The 11,936-nt window shown below is 42.7% G+C and overlaps 3 protein-coding genes across 5 annotated transcripts in view; all 3 read right to left on the reverse strand.

Moving 5' to 3' along the window:
* robo3 (roundabout, axon guidance receptor, homolog 3 (Drosophila)) overlaps window positions 1-537 on the reverse strand; it is a 64,554-nt gene extending 64,017 nt beyond the window's left edge. For all 3 annotated transcript variants that reach the window (XM_049742177.1, XM_068653123.1, XM_049742178.2), the window contains exon 1: window positions 224-537. The gene's annotated coding sequence lies outside the window, so the exon portion shown is untranslated. The remainder of the gene's footprint in view (window positions 1-223) is intronic.
* A 127-nt stretch (window positions 538-664) lies between these two features.
* On the reverse strand, window positions 665-6,527 carry fez1 (fasciculation and elongation protein zeta 1 (zygin I)). Its single transcript, XM_049742191.2, has 10 exons — window positions 6,305-6,527; window positions 4,666-5,023; window positions 3,669-3,756; window positions 3,233-3,319; window positions 3,007-3,172; window positions 2,588-2,907; window positions 2,067-2,147; window positions 1,779-1,854; window positions 1,643-1,708; window positions 665-1,556 (listed from the first exon to the last, which is right to left on the reverse strand). Exons 2-10 carry the CDS (start codon window positions 4,992-4,994, stop codon window positions 1,540-1,542), a joined length of 1,230 nt encoding a protein of 409 aa, XP_049598148.1. The 5' UTR covers window positions 4,995-5,023; window positions 6,305-6,527; the 3' UTR covers window positions 665-1,539.
* A 439-nt stretch (window positions 6,528-6,966) lies between these two features.
* On the reverse strand, window positions 6,967-11,805 carry LOC125981993 (cilia- and flagella-associated protein 58-like). Its single transcript, XM_049742118.1, has 17 exons — window positions 11,127-11,805; window positions 10,912-11,060; window positions 10,683-10,833; window positions 10,410-10,604; window positions 10,157-10,294; window positions 9,911-10,070; window positions 9,675-9,757; window positions 9,401-9,592; window positions 9,137-9,298; window positions 8,911-9,057; window positions 8,700-8,840; window positions 8,405-8,628; window positions 8,214-8,322; window positions 7,997-8,101; window positions 7,796-7,915; window positions 7,611-7,735; window positions 6,967-7,452 (listed from the first exon to the last, which is right to left on the reverse strand). Exons 1-17 carry the CDS (start codon window positions 11,379-11,381, stop codon window positions 7,350-7,352), a joined length of 2,559 nt encoding a protein of 852 aa, XP_049598075.1. The 5' UTR covers window positions 11,382-11,805; the 3' UTR covers window positions 6,967-7,349.
* Window positions 11,806-11,936: the final 131 nt, after the last annotated feature.

Raw genomic sequence — 11,936 nt, forward strand, 5'->3', positions numbered from 1 at the left:
CAAACTTTTTGATTGACAACCATACATAACACGTAACAAAATAAATCCCCTCACAATATTCATGAACACGTCTTGTAAACAAGCACTGCAGTCAAGTTAAGCCAACGAATGCATTTAACACAATTGTGTTCACCAAGACTAAAAGAGCACCTTCGATGCAGTTGATCCGATACAACTACTCAAAATACAACCATCCACAAGAAGTCAAAACATAGCGCCTTACCGCTTTACTGCGTCCGATGATTCCACGGATTGAAGAAACTGAACCCTCAATGAAACGAAGTCTTTCAGCAAATCCATCTTGAGCGCTCCACTTGGCATCCTTGAGTAATAAAGATGGCGGACTCGCCAAACCATTTGCCCGCAACCACTAATTACCTTGATTGGTAGTGCCGCCCCAAAGACTGGGACAAATTGGATCAAATTAAACCGAGTCAAAAATATCCCTCAAACAGATTATAAAAGTGTCTCTGCGCTACCTGGGGGAATTTAGATTAAACGTTTTACAATCCTGGAGACTCCGAGTGCACCACAAAATGTATTTAAAAACTAGAAAAGTGGATTTTCCATTGTGTAGTGGTCTTTAGTGCCATCTAGTGGTCAACTCAGCCAGCTGTATGGTGAGGCGTGAAACAGGTCATATAAAATAATGCGCACCACTTGATTAGGGTAGCATGTTTATTAGAATTTGCAATTTAGCAATGTAAGATTCATTTACACATCACATATGCCAATGTGTGCACCTTTGCTGGACTAGTTGACCAAGGGTCGCTATCCAAGGTAAACTGTGGACGGACGGACGGACGGACGGACGGATTAATACGGAATACACAGCAGCAGCTGTCACTCTGGTGACATCAAATCAAAGTAGAAAATCAGTTTCTATCAAATGTTTGATACAAATGAAAAGAGATTACAAAACCGACTGTGTATTCACAGTCAACTAAAGAACAGGAAGCAAGACCAGAAGAATGCACTGCACCTGAATTGATGCTTTTCTCTTTCACTCCGTCCGCTACAGTGATCAGAAAACAGTGCGTGGCTTGTGTAATCAAAGAAACTTGTTCAATTTAAACAATACAGCTAGGGGTGGCATTTATGAATGCAATGTGCTCTCATGAAGTATGGCTGGAATAAATAGGAATGAAAACAGAGGAATAAAATGCAGAAACACCATGTTATGGGTGTGTGTGTGTGTGTGTGCGTGTGTGTGTCATGCTCCATGAGTGAAGTCCTTTAAAAGAGGGATCTGGCTGTCCCACTTGAAATATTTCAGTGGCTGGCTGAAGCATGATTAAGTGCGAGGAGAGACAGGATGAGCTCAGCAACAAGCAATCATCATAGGTGAGGTGAATATAAGGTTGATGCTGCGGTGGTGGCGGTGGCGGCGGCGGAATAACCGCCAACGAGGAGAAGGGTCATGCTGCTCGGCCCAGCAGGAAAAGGAGGAGTTCACACTGTGGCCCCGCCCCTGCCTGCCTGCCTGCCTGCCTGCCTGTCTGACTGACTGCCTGCCCGCCTGACTGCCGGTACCAAGCTTTAGGTAGGACACAAAACTGCAGAAGGAAAGCAGTGGATATCATATTGGAAATGTCATATTTCTCATGGCCTATTTTTAAACATCACATCCAAGTTCTTCTACCTTTTAATATGTAGTCAGTCAGCAGCGTAGGCACCTTCTCGCTGTCTTCTTTGATGGCAAAAAGAACTACATGGGGGCGAAAAAAAACTGTGAACATGTTTGCAATAAATACAAGAGTATTTTTGCAGGAACTTACTTTTTGTTAGCATCTGCAGGTCATCAACAGATGGTGGGCTGCTTTTCTTCTCATAAGGAATGACTGTGTTCAGATACTAGAAACAGGGTGAAGGGAGGGATCATCCATCCAAATCATTTTGCGTAATTTAGCACTTCTGATATTGGGATCAAATGAGATCAAAATACAAACTTGAATGTTATTATTCTAATAATTTTTTGGGGTGAAGTACTTTGGATCTCAATCCATTTGAGGCTGAAATATTTCATTTCAATACGGTGATTTGAAATCAATGGCCATGATGGCTACCTGTTTGTCACTGCCTGTGCTTCCAAAGGTCTGTCTTATGCCCGTCTGAAGGATGTTGGATAGTCCCTCCATACTGAAGCGCTGCAGGTCAAAACCAATCAACACAATTCAGACATAGTCAGTGTCACTTGAAATGAGATACAGTGGTGATGTTTTGCTTTGCACAGCAGGAAAACCCATTAGGTTGTTTGCCTTCAACTACACAAGCGTTGTCTCCACAAATGTCTCCTACATCATTCCAGGAAGATCCGCTAATGGCCTTGAGATGCATTATCAGGAAGGAACCCACAGGCAGTCTGGTTTCACGTTTCTCTAACGCAAGTATTCAATGAGAACATTTAGATCTACATTACACACACAAGGAAATAGTATATAGATTTAAGAATCATTGCCTGGAGATATATTTATATATATATATAATATACTATTTTTTATATTATGAACGTGTAAGGCGTGAATTTTGATGAATTATGTCCAAATAAAAGGTGTGAGAAAAACAGACTATTTTCGATGTGGTTTACCTTGACAGGCATGCTTGGCGTCTTCTCGGCACGAGCAGCGGTGCCGGTGTTGGTCGGCACGGGCACGGGCACCAGAGCCACCCCTCCCTGCAGGCTCAAAGCTTTGTCCCGGCGTCGGCGTTTGCTATTATCTCGCTGCTCCTTCTGCCTATTCTGCACGTCTATCAGGGCACTGATGAAGGTGTTCTTCACCTCTTTCTCAAACTCCAGCTCGTCGCGCCGCGCCAGCTGACTGACCAGTTCCTCCGAGTACTCTCGGATGGCGGCTTCCACGCGGTGCAAGAGTTCAACTAGCGTGGAGCTGGGCATCAGACTCAGGCCTGCAGAATGGAGCAGGAGATGGGGGAGGAAACGAGGACTATATATATATATTTTTTTGCCTTAGAAGGCTAATGGATGATTGGAAAAGCCTTGCAAACCTTCATAAGAGCAGTTGTTGTTAGAGGCTTGGGACAGATGTCGGATCTCCTCCAGCAGGGAAGGCTGAGTCCTGGAGGAGCAACGACTGCTCTCCTCCTCGTCCTCTTCCTCGGTTTCACCGGGGTCTGGGGAGTTTTCCATCATCTCTGCTATCTCCTCAATGACCTAAAAGAAAGAAAGGAGGATACTACGCTGATCATTTGAATGCATTGAAAGTACGCAAACCTGATCTGCAGTGATGAGAGGCTCTTCGTTCAGACAATTGGCATTGTCGTTCTTCTCATTCATTTCTTCCTCCTCTTTTTCGTGGATCTGGAGAAACAGAAAAGAGAACGTTGTCGAAAGTGGTTGACATGACATGTTTTTGGAGATTCAAATTGAAATTTGATATCCTGTTTACCGGTGAAATAGGAATTATTTCCCCATTGTGGTATTTGTCATCAATTTAATTATAATTAAACCAGCAATTATTGTAAAATCTTATATATTCACTTGAAATCATTTCAATGTATTCATTTCTTTATTTGCTTGATAACTCGTTTATAAAAAAATGGCTAATTTAATAAATGAAACATTTAATGAATTGAATTATGTCATGAATGGTTTTTTGAATCGTTTGACTTTCCACTCAGCGCGAATGTGAGTGCGGCTGCCCGCCTACCTCTTTGTCAGAAAAATTGGCGTTGAATCCTTCGGAGTCTGGACCGTCCCATGCGGCAATGTAATTGTCAGTTAGAGCGTCCCACACACTGCAATGCAACAGGAAAAAGAAACAAACTTAGAATAGCTTTGAACAGTAAAGCGAATATGTCAAGCTTTGTTTTCTACTTTTGTCCATGAAGCTCTTTTCTCGCAGCACACTCACTGAAAATTCAAACAAATGTACGTAATATTTGCATTGGAGCAAAGCCGTGGGCTGCAAAAGAACAAAGCGCATGAATAAAACAAACATTGCAAAATTGCTAGAAATGGAGAAATAGATTCAATAGCGCTCACAAAAACTTGTGCCAGTGGACTCTCTTGTGCTGTGTTTGAGGAGGAATGACATCAACTGGGAGAGAAACAGCCTTTGTTTTGGAGATGTGCGTTTTTTTCTTTCCTCTACTCAGAGGACCTGCTTGGTGCTGCCCACGCTCAGCTCGCTCACATAGTGGACATTATTCAACTCATGACACACTCTGGAAGCACGGTGGCATCATTCTCTTCAAAAGCTTTTTATTATATTGTCTATTTATATTTAGGTTTTTCAGTCCTGCTGCTAATAGTATGTACAATATGTGTTTTGACCATAACCTGGTCAGCTCTCATCTGAGCCTCGCTTGATCATTGAATAAGTCACGTTCTTTTAAAAGTATCACTTTTTTTTTCCTCCTCGTGCCGACAAGAAGGCTATTTTTAATCCGAATAGCCAGCCACTGCACAGTGTGACGACACACGCTTGCGGCAGGCCAGGCCAGGCCAGACCAGGGCAGGCCAGGCCAGAGCAGGCAAGGCCAAAGACAAGGGAAGCACACAACGCTGCACACTGAATAATTCAGCGTGTAATCTTCCTACTGACGTTTTGACTCACGGCAATTTTCAGAACCTTTAAGGCTTGTGTGGACTAAGATACTTGTTGGCAGTAATGGACTCGTCTTTAGATCTGAGCAATGACTCACTCTTCATCCTGGAGCCGCTCCTCCTCCTCTTGGTTTTGCGACTGGTTGCGTATTGGCGCCAGGCCCTCGGTCTTGGTGTTGTAATTGTGGAAGCAGACGTTGAGTTTCTCATCAAACTCGTTGACCAGGTCCTCCATAGACTTGAAGCTCATCATCTCGGAAAAGTTCTCCAGCTCAGAGAAGTCCTCTCGGGTGATGGAGACCAGCGGGACGGTGGTGGTGGTGGTGTAAGAGGGGCGCTTGAGCACCGCCGGGTGCTCGTACTCATCCGTACGGCAAGGCCGGAGGTCCTCAAACTCCTCATCCAAACACACGAGAGGGGCTTCCATGGTATCCCCTCACTTTCTGAGTCCAAAAGCTGTTGAGAGACAGTAGAGACACCATCACTAGCTTTGCTGTTTTAATGACGGCAGAAATGAGAATCTCATTCTCTTCATGCTAGGACAAGAAATGTAATGCCGGTCCAAGGTTTCTTACTTGATGTTACATGCCATCTTATCTCACGTTAGCTATGGCTAAGAGAATTGAAGTCAGTAAAGCGGGATGAGGCTTCATCTTAAATTCGGAGAGTAATACAAAGTTGTCTGTCTTTCACCAGCTGTCCTGTTTCTATTTTTATAGCTGTTGAGTTCTAGCGAAATAAATTCTTCCTCTGTCATGGTCATTTAACTGAATGATGTCTTTCCAAACCTAATGAGAAATGGCACAGTGTTGTCTAGACAAAGAGGTAATGGAAGAGGATGTACCAGAAGGGAACCGTGTCCCAAAGGGAATCCAATTAATTGGCTTTCGTGCTGAACCACAGATAATGAAGTACCTTCACGGCATTATAAACTGATGCGCATTTGTCAAAATACATATTCTATAAAAAGATATTCTATTTCTATGGTGAGTGTTATATTGAAAAATCAAGCTTCCTCATCACACCATTAAGTGCAGGTCATTTCTTATTGTTAGATAATAAAAAGAAAGGCCAATGAATCATGAATTCATAAGAAACAGTTCATTTACCGCAAATAACCTGAGTTTCAGTCATACGTCTGCCAGCTCTGTTTTAAATGAATGAGTCAAACTCACACCAAAAATGTTTCTAACGTGTACATAAGAAATGAAAAGAGTGAATATGATGCACGTGTCTGTGGTATCATCCATCTAATGTGTGCCTTGAATGGGTGTCAGCAGATTTCGATTGAGAATCTGATCCACAGTTATTCAGGGATTGAAAGCGCCAATCACAGTTGGCTTACAATCAGAGGGACCTTTGATTTGATATTATTATTATCATTATGATTGTTATATCATTTTGCTATTCTTATCTATTTTATTTTCCCCCCCCACAATGCCTAAGAACACCTAAGATGGATTCCACTTTGTATGCAGAGGGAGGTGCAACTTCAAGCTACTAATGGATGACAAGCAAGTGTATGTCATCAGCTCATTGGGGAGGGGGAAGAAAAAAAAAGGAATGTGGGGGGAGGGAGAGAAGAGAAGCAGGAATTGAGGAATAAAAGATGGAGGAAATGATGAATACAAGCCCCCTTATGAAAAGATGGCGATGCAAGACAAGAATCCCAATCACGGCCCGCCCGCCCGCCCGATCGGTCATGGTGAAAGGAATCTCACACTGATGCTTGCTTACCTGCAGTGGATGAGGACGTGATGTTCCTGTTTGATGGCCGGCAGGACCAGAATAGGCGCTGGCTGGCTGGCTGGCTTGAAAATGTCACTGATGAAGGGATGCTACATTCAAATCAGAGTGAAAAAGAAAGCAAATGGCTTTAAGATCCTTCGGTATCCTTTCCCTCCCTCAGCCCCCCTTATGTGTCCTGCCTACCTCCCTCCCTGCCTCCCTCCCACAGTCCCTTGTTTTGCCATCCAGCCCAGCTCATGCAGCGCCTGCGCAGGAAACATGACATCAGCTCAGCTCAGCTCAGCTCAGCCCCTCCCCTCTCCTCCCCTGCTCTGCTTTGCTCTTTCCTGACCAGCATCTCTCTCCCCTTTGTCAATGCAAGCTTTCATGCTCACATATTCATGAGGCGGGCAGGCGGGCGGGCGGGCGGGGGGAAGGGGATGTTGCAGCACATCAATCCAACCTTAAATATAAAATGATTGCAGCTCTTTATGATGTTACTTACCCAGGTTCATTTTTCATTCCATTTTTTTTAATATCACTTTGCATCTTTGTAGCTGCTGCTTCTCTCCATAGCATACATTTAAATTCCATTTAAAAAAAAAAAAACTCAAGATATAAAACTAATCTGTCCAAAATATGATTTCAAATCTAAAAATAGCAGCAAATCGTGAGGCGTCATCATTCAGTATCTTTATTTAATGACAGAGCACAATTATTTCAAATGGCTTAGAAGAAAGCGGTAAATTAGGAATGATGTATTGTGTGTACTTTAAATCAAAATACACAAAGCTCCGCATGAAATAACACACTTGTACAGTTGCGTGCTAGGAAACACACACAGCAAAAATGATTCATAAAAATAGCTATAAAAAAGATTCTTATAATAATAATGCTTTCAAGATTTCTTTTCCACTGTCCCTGGATATTCAAGTGCTTCAGAAGTAACATTATGTTTGAAGGCAGCTGAGAATGGTCACTTCCTGAGAAAAATCGGACTTTTGTGATCGTCACCCACACACAGTTTGTTTGAAACAAATCAAGTGTTCATTGATCATCTGAAAAGTTCATCAAAATTGAAACCTCCACCAGAGTATTGTGGCTTGTTGATGAGCTGAGGTAGCACCAACTGTTCCCCCTTGCTTTTGGACTTGTCACTGAGATGAGACACAGCAAATAATACAAAAAGAGTAATAATAAAATAAATACCAAGAAGAGAGATGAACATTTGCTTGGTTTGGAACTGACATCAGAATCATCAAAGGCCTGCAGATGTCAATTTGGTAAATCTGGCTTCAAGTACATCAGAGCTCACCTTTGTAGCTTTTTCTGATTGAAATATTTCTTCTTGAGGTCAGCCATCTCATTGATCAACTTTTGATTCTCACTTTTGTACTCATTCAACTTTGAATCCAGCACTCTCACCTCGGCAGTCAGCGCCTGTGGAATCAAACGCGATTTTTTCCAATCCCAACTGCGGTATATGAAAAACAAACTTACCATTAACTTTTTGGTCCTTTCCCTCAGTGTCCGCTGGCAATGCTGAAGCTGCTCAAGTGCTTCGGTGCCCGGCTGCCGAGCCAAAAGTTGCTGCAGCTCTACGTACAGCTTCTCCTTTTCCTGTGACAATAACATTTGGATTGGAATCAATCAAAGACTTAACAATTCAACCACTTGAGGGAAATCAAATAATCATGACACCTGCAATAAGAATTCTTGTTCTTCAAAGTCTTCCGTCTTGTTGATAAGTCTTCTCTGTAAAGTATGAACCTTCTGGATCAGTTCGTACTTGCAGGGGTCACTGCCCTGTCGTCGACAATCATGAGTTAATGCTTTGGACATTTTCCACCTGTGATCAATTTCCACGTGCTGACCATGACCGTGGATTTGATTGGCAAGAACATTTGGATTGACTTACCTCCAGTCGCCTCCATCTGTGAATATTGATGGGGTTTAGCTGTTCCTCAAGGACACTGCTCCTCGTCCTTTCTCTGGCGAGTTCCCTTTGCAGGGCAAACAACTCTCGTCTACAACAGGGCAAAGATCAAATTAGTTCCCCAAAAAAAAGAAAGACTCTCCAAGCCCTGATTTCCTTCCTTTCTTACTTACTTGAGATCATCTGCGTTGGGTACCGCCTTGTCCAAGATAATCTTTTCACGCCTGATCCTCTTGATTTCCAATTTGAGGAGTCGGATGTCTTCCAGCTTCTGATTGTGGTGAAAGTCCCTCTTGCATATGATGGCTTGCTGGATCTTAATCTTCTCGTACAACAGACCTCGTTCTTCATCGCGTTTTAGCAGCTGCTTCCCCAAGTTGTCCCGTTCCCTGATCACCTGGAAATGGCACCGACAAACAAAAGTTGATGCGGAGCTGCAATTCACGCCAAGCATGATGTATCTCTTACTTGATCAATTTGCTTTTTCAGTTGCATGTATTCCATTTGCTTGTCAGTTATGATTTTCTGAAGTCGCTCTTGTTCTGCTTTCTGATTCTCAACACGTCGAATTTCTTCCTCCAGTTGCAGCGTTATTGTCTTCATCTGTCCCTGGAATGCATGAATAAACGAATGAGAAATAATATATTTTCCAAAAATGAAATTAATATATATATGGTACCTTGAGATTGTCATTGTCTCGCCCTAAGCGCTTGTGGTGCTGCTGTTCTTTGTGGATAGTGGAGTCTTTTGTTTCTATCTCCTCCTTCAACTGAGTATTCTGGGTGTTCACGGCCCTATTCTTTATCTTCAACTTTGCAATTTCGTCCTGGGTAGGGTGGAAGCATCGCACCGCATCCGTCAAACAAGTGCTTCAAACAAGTGCACACACACTCCATCATTCTTGCCTGAGCATCGACGAGGTTTTTGCTGTAGTGGTTCCTTTCAGTTATGACGGAATCCAACAGCTCCTCTTTTCTTTCCAGCTTGAGCTCTTCCTCCGCCACTCTCTTTTTCCAGTTATGGACTGCCATCTGGCTTGTTTCAAGTTCATTGACTTTTTGTTGCACCTTTTCAAGCAAGACAAAACAACAACAACAACAACAACAACAACAACAAGAACAGAATGAATTCATAAAAGAGGAAGCTTTCTATCAGACATGACGACCTGCCTTTTGCAAGAGGTTGTTGTTGTCATTGATGAAGCGGTCCCGTTCCTTTTCCAGGTCCTGGATAGTCTTGCGCAATTTCTGTCCATCCACGCAGTGACCGTTAATCTCTTGTTGTAGCACCCTTTTGTCCGTCTCGAGCTCCATCACGATGCACTTCTGTTCCTCCACTGCATCTATAGCTTTGGACACGTTCTTTTGATTGGAATCAACAAAACAGGGTTTAAGATAAAAGCAACAATTACGGGATTCAAAAATACATCAAGAAATAGAATACCTTTGACAACATGTCTCGTTCCCTGGTCAGGTCAGCAATGATTTTCTTGTCAGCTTCAATTTGCTTTTTTGTAGCTTCATACTCTGTAGAAGGACAAGTTGGGCAGGCACTTTAGTTGGACCCATTTGGTCACATTCATTCACATTTTGTTCACCAGTGGAATAGCGATTAGCATAATGGACACTTTAGCTCAATGCATGATCATGTTTCCAAAAGCCCATTAAGAGATGGCATACCTTTCTCTAGACCAGTGATGCGAGTTTTCAGAATCCCTCTCTGTACTTCCACGTCAGCTTTCTGTTCCTCCATCAAACGGAACTTCTTTTGGACGGCCTCTTTCAATTTCCGTTCTTTGGAAATCTCATGGCGCATCTGATTTATCGCTTCATCTTTTACCTGACAGGTGTTTGCGAAAGAGGAATGAGGAATTTACACAGAGGCAGTAGGAAGACAAAACCAAAAAATCTCTGTGTACTCTGCACCTTAATCTCATTTAAATTCTTCTGATTCTCCCAAAAGTGGTGTTCTTTGAGCGATACAAGATGATCTCGGTCGCGCTGCAGCTTGTTGGTTTTGTTTTGCAACAGCTCCAGATCTTTGGCGATTTTATCAAACGCAAACTGTTGGGGGGGGGAAATCATTCATTCATTCATTCATTCATTCATTCATTCATTCATTCATTCATGCTGTCATTGAAATCGAAGCACTGAAATGATGGATGTCTGTGATGATGACCTTCATTGCTTTCAATTGTTGCGCTAATCTCAGCTGCTCATCCTTGGAGGTTTGGAAATCCTTTTCAATTGTTTGGATCTCTCGAACTTTTGCTTCCAAGTCAAGGGACATCTCATTCAACTCCTTTTCTAGTTTGTCTTTAAACCTCTGCTCACGGGAAATCTCATTCTGTTGTAACTGAACCTCATGTTGGAGCTACGTGGAGAGAAAGAAAGGAACAATTTGGTTGACAGGGAGGGTTTCATAGCAATCCTTTTTGCCCCATGTACCTGCCTGGGAAATGGTGTTCAAGGCATCCTCCCTTTGAGTCTCTGCTTTCTGCTTGCCTGCACTGGTGATGCTCAGCTGTTCTCTGAGACTCTCCACGGTGGTCAGAAGGCGATCACGCTCGTTCGTCAAGTCTTCAATCATTTTCAGCAAATCGCTGAGAAGACATTTTTGGGGACAAATCAACAGCCGGTAGCATTTAGAAGCATTTTTACAGGCGGGTTGCTGGACTCACCTCTGATCTTGGTTAGCAATGGCTATATTGAGTTGTTCCACTACCTGTGTTAAGTTGGCAACCTCTTCTTGTAAAGTTTTGATTGTCTCCAAATGAACTTGCTCTTTATTGTAGGCATTATCCACCATTTTCCAAGCTTTATCTAATTCCTGTGGAAGTGATTTGGGGTTAGCTGATTCTATGCGTGTCCAATATTGAACTCATGTTATACGTACCGTTTTGAGTGAAGTCATTGTTGCTTCGTCGTCTTGAGAAATCTTGCGGGAAGCTTCTAATTTGTTTGAGGCCGACGCCATCTCTGCACTCAGTTCCTTGCATTTGCTCATGAGCCTTTTCTCGTTGTTGTATGACTTAGTCAGGGCATTGAGTAGTTTCTCATACTCTGCACGGATCTTGACCACGTTTGGTTCCTCTTGGCCCTCAGTGAGCTCACTGAGGACCATCTGGAACTCTTCCAATGATTCAGCCATGTCTTCTCTTGTAGGTAGTGTATTTCCAACCTGTGAATATTTACATCAGCTAACAATTAGATCTGGCTTTTCAGTACATCCCTTAGTAGAATTTAGTAGAAATATTCAGCCAGATGTCTGTATTCAAGTTGACGAATGAAACTAAAATTTTCAAATGTTGCTGTTCATTGTAAATCAGTACCATTTTGTAATAAAACTCTTTAAACCCCGAGACGACTTACCGCAATTGACGATCCAAAGAGCGGAAAATAACCTAGTGTAATTTAGAAGACTGTTGATGGCCGGTTTATATTGGTTGCCAGGCAACGACCAATCTCGCGAGAGAAAGTTGGCGACCAGGAAGTGACTCATTTTTATTTTGGGGGGATTTAAATCCCCAGTTCAAATGTTCTTTTTTAAAATCGCAGATTAGATATAGATGATACAAATCTATTCAGGAAGTCATTCTGATGTCACACTTGATCAAATGACTGACGTCCTCCATTACGTGACGTGTCGAGCGAAATCCTAATAAATGCTCACTTCGGTCTTCTTACGTGGTTGTGTTTTGGCTTT

Source organism: Syngnathus scovelli, chromosome 15 (genome assembly GCF_024217435.2).
Source record: "Syngnathus scovelli strain Florida chromosome 15, RoL_Ssco_1.2, whole genome shotgun sequence".
Classification (NCBI taxonomy): domain Eukaryota; kingdom Metazoa; phylum Chordata; class Actinopteri; order Syngnathiformes; family Syngnathidae; genus Syngnathus; species Syngnathus scovelli.